The sequence below is a fragment of the Nicotiana attenuata genome, unplaced genomic scaffold (assembly GCF_001879085.1).
Source record: "Nicotiana attenuata strain UT unplaced genomic scaffold, NIATTr2, whole genome shotgun sequence".
NCBI classification, from domain to species: domain Eukaryota; kingdom Viridiplantae; phylum Streptophyta; class Magnoliopsida; order Solanales; family Solanaceae; genus Nicotiana; species Nicotiana attenuata.
In genome coordinates, this window is record NW_017671597.1 from 266,728 (window position 1) to 270,018 (window position 3,291).

Sequence of the window (3,291 nt, forward strand, 5' to 3'; positions counted from 1 at the left end):
GGTCGGCCTAGCAAAAGATTGTAAGAAACTGCCACATCGAGCACCTGGAATTCCATAGTAAATTCAACTGGCCCTATTGTCAGCTCCAGCACTATGTCTCCGACTGAATCTTTCCCTCCACCGTCGAACCCCCGAACGCAAATACTGTTCTTATGAATTCTTTCATTGTCCACTTTCAATTTGTCTAGGGTGGAGAGAGAGCAAATGTTGGCGCTGGACCCATTTTCAATTAGTACCCAGGTAACCACGGAATCTTCACACTTCACCATAAGGTAAAGGGCTCTGTTATGCTCGGTACCCTCCATGGGCAATTCATCATCAAAAAAAGTGACTCTATTTACCTCAAAAATCTTGTTTGCTATCTTTTCCAGATGGCTTACAGAGATCTTGTCCGGAACGTGGGCCTCATTCAAGATTTTCATCAATGCCTGGCGGTTCTCGTCTGAATGGATTAACAATGAGAGCAATGAGATCTGAGCAGGGGTCTTCCTTAACTGCTCTACAATAGAATAATCCTGCACTTTCATCTTTCTCAAGAATTCTTCTGCCTCTTCTTCGGTCACAGCTTTCTTTACTAACACTGGGTTATCTTTGGCGGTTTTGGCTTTTCTTAACTCCTCGGGGGTAAAGCATCTCCCCGAGCGAGTCAGACCATGGGTCTCACAAACTTCTTCTTTAACCTCTTTCCCTTTGTAAAGCACTGTCATTCGGCCATAATTCCAAGGGACGGCCTTGCTGTTGACTTTTGGTAGCTGAGTTACTGGTTTGATAATAACAGGCTCTGTGCGAGCACCTTCCACAACTACAACGGGCTTGTTGGCTGCCCCTGGCACTACCACTTTTGTTTTCACTGCAACCTTGCTCGAAGACTACTTCTGAACCACCACGACTGGTTTACTATCTTCCTCTTTCAACTTGATCAACAACTTCCCACTAGTTGACTTCTCACTTGGCCTGACTTCACTGGACCTGATCATCATTACAGTCTGTGAGGGCTTTTTAGGCTCTCCTCCTTTTTGCACTATCTCAATCATATTGGTCTCATGATGGGCCGGGAGCGGATTCTGGTTGATGTTGGGCGTTTTCGGGGCTTGAACCTCGATCCGACGGGTATCAATGAGCTCTTGAATAGCTGTTTTCAATTTCCAGCATTTCTCTGTGTCATGCCCCGGGGCCCCTGAACAATATTCATAACTCACCGAGTGGTCAAGATTTCTCGGAAGGGGATTTGGCAACTTAGGCTCAATCGGATTCAACATACCCAACTGTCTCAACCTGTGGAATAGACTGGTATATGATTCTCCCAATGGAGTGAAAGTCTTCTGCTTCTGCACCTCTCATTCTTGAAGGTTTGATTTGGTCGGAAATCTGTTCCAGGGGTATTTCTGTAGGCTCTTGGTGGTGGATAGGTATTTTGGGGAGTTGGGTAAGTATTCTGTGGGGTTGGCGCATGCCATTGTATGTGGGCTGGGGGTTGAGTGTATGTCTGAGCATGATGGACAGAGAAGTGGGGATTTGGAGGTGGGTAGTAGTGTTGTGGTGGGCTATATGGAGTGTGGGGGTAAGTTTGGGGGTGGGGTCGAGGCTGGTTATAGTAAGGTGATGGGCCCCTGGACCAAGCTCTTGACTCAATTACTGCAACGTCCTCTTTCTTCTTTTTTCCCAATACACCCCAGTGCCGTTTTGAATAGCCTGGGTGGTCGCCTTGATTGCTGAATAACTCATGATTTTGTTAGATTTGAGTCCTTCCTCTACCATGCTTCCCATTTTCACCACTTCATTAAAGGATTTCCCTACTGCTGACACCAAGTGACCGAAATAAGTGGGCTCTAAGGCCTGCAAGAAGTAATCAACCATTTCACTCTCTTTCATCGGAGGGTCAACCCTCGCTGCTTGCTCTCTCCAACGGAAGCCGTATTCTCTAAAGCTCTCCCCTGGCTTCTTCTCAATCTTGGTCAATGACAAGCGGTATGGAACAATTTCAAGATTGTACTGAAAATGGCATCCATTTCACTCTCTTTCATCGGAGGGTCAACCCTCGCTGCTTGCTCTCTCCAACGGAAGCCGTATTCTCTAAAGCTCTCCCCTGGCTTCTTCTCAATCTTGGTCAATGACAAGCGGTATGGAACAATTTCAAGATTGTACTGAAAATGGCATGCGAAGGCTTGGGCCAGATTGTCCCATGTGTACCACCGACCACGATCTTGCCGGGTGTACCATTCCAAAGCTGAGCCACTTAAACTTTGACTGAAGTACGCCATTAGTAGTTCATCTTTCCCGCCTGCTCCTCTCATCTTGCTACAAAAACCTCTCAGGTGTGCCACTGGATCACCATGCCCGTCGTATAACAAACTTAGGCATCTTAAATCCTGCTGGTAGTTGGACATCTGGGAACAGACACAGGTCCTTGTATGCCACGCTCACTTGTCCACCGAGCCCCTGCATATTCCTGAAAGATCGCTCCAAGCTTTTGACTTTCCTAAACATCTCCTCCTACTCAGGATTCTTAGGTGGCTTCTCAGTTTCCGCCGGGAGATCAAAATGAGGAGTGTAGGAATAGGGTTCTGGAGCTTTGAAAGTGGGCTCCGGGGGGTAATATTGGTTATCGTGAGCTTGGAACAAAGGCTCGCTGGAGGATCTGTGGAGTGTAGCGGGAGGGGGTGCCACGAAGACAGGAGTGGCTGCTGGAGGAGGGTACGGAACTGGTTTGGGTGGTGGAGCTGGTGGTGTTTGGGAAGTTGTGCTCTGGTAGTGTTGGTAAATGGGAAAGCCCGGGGATGAATCGGCGGCAGGATGATCCTGTGACTGAGCCAATGGCGGGATGAAGGCAGGGTCGGCAGGGTAAGCTGGTGGTGGTTGCCCTTTTGCCCAGGCCTGGTACATTTCGGCCATCTGTTGCTTCAACTTATACATCTCTTCTTTCATCGTATTGACATCCAACTCTTCCCCCTCTCTCGAAGGATCGATGACACTCGCATCAAGTTCCTGGTTGGTCATGAGCACTTTGTTTTTGGAACGGGTGTTGTATGAGTGAGTTGCCAGAATGCTACACAAACTAACCACCTGCCTGTTACTTGATGACAACAACAAACTTGTTAGCGATCAGGGTTTAACAGATAGGCAACCATACATTTTGGGGAATGAATGCACCTAAACAGTTAACCATTTCTATTATGCATTTGATCGGTTGCTTGTGTCATCCCGGCTTTTCCTTATTTCTATTTGCAACTTCCCTTTTCTCTCTTTTTTTTCTTCATTCTTGCCTTTCTTTGACTTCTCTTTGTTTTTATT

The 3,291-nt window shown here is 47.2% G+C and overlaps 1 protein-coding gene across 1 annotated transcript; it reads right to left on the reverse strand.

The window, feature by feature from the left end:
- Positions 1–2,493: 2,493 nt before the first annotated feature.
- Positions 2,494–2,883, reverse strand: LOC109209203 (extensin-1-like). Its single transcript, XM_019372422.1, has one exon. The coding sequence runs from the start codon at positions 2,881–2,883 to the stop codon at positions 2,494–2,496; it is 390 nt and encodes a 129-aa protein (XP_019227967.1).
- Between the last annotated feature and the right edge of the window lie 408 nt (positions 2,884–3,291).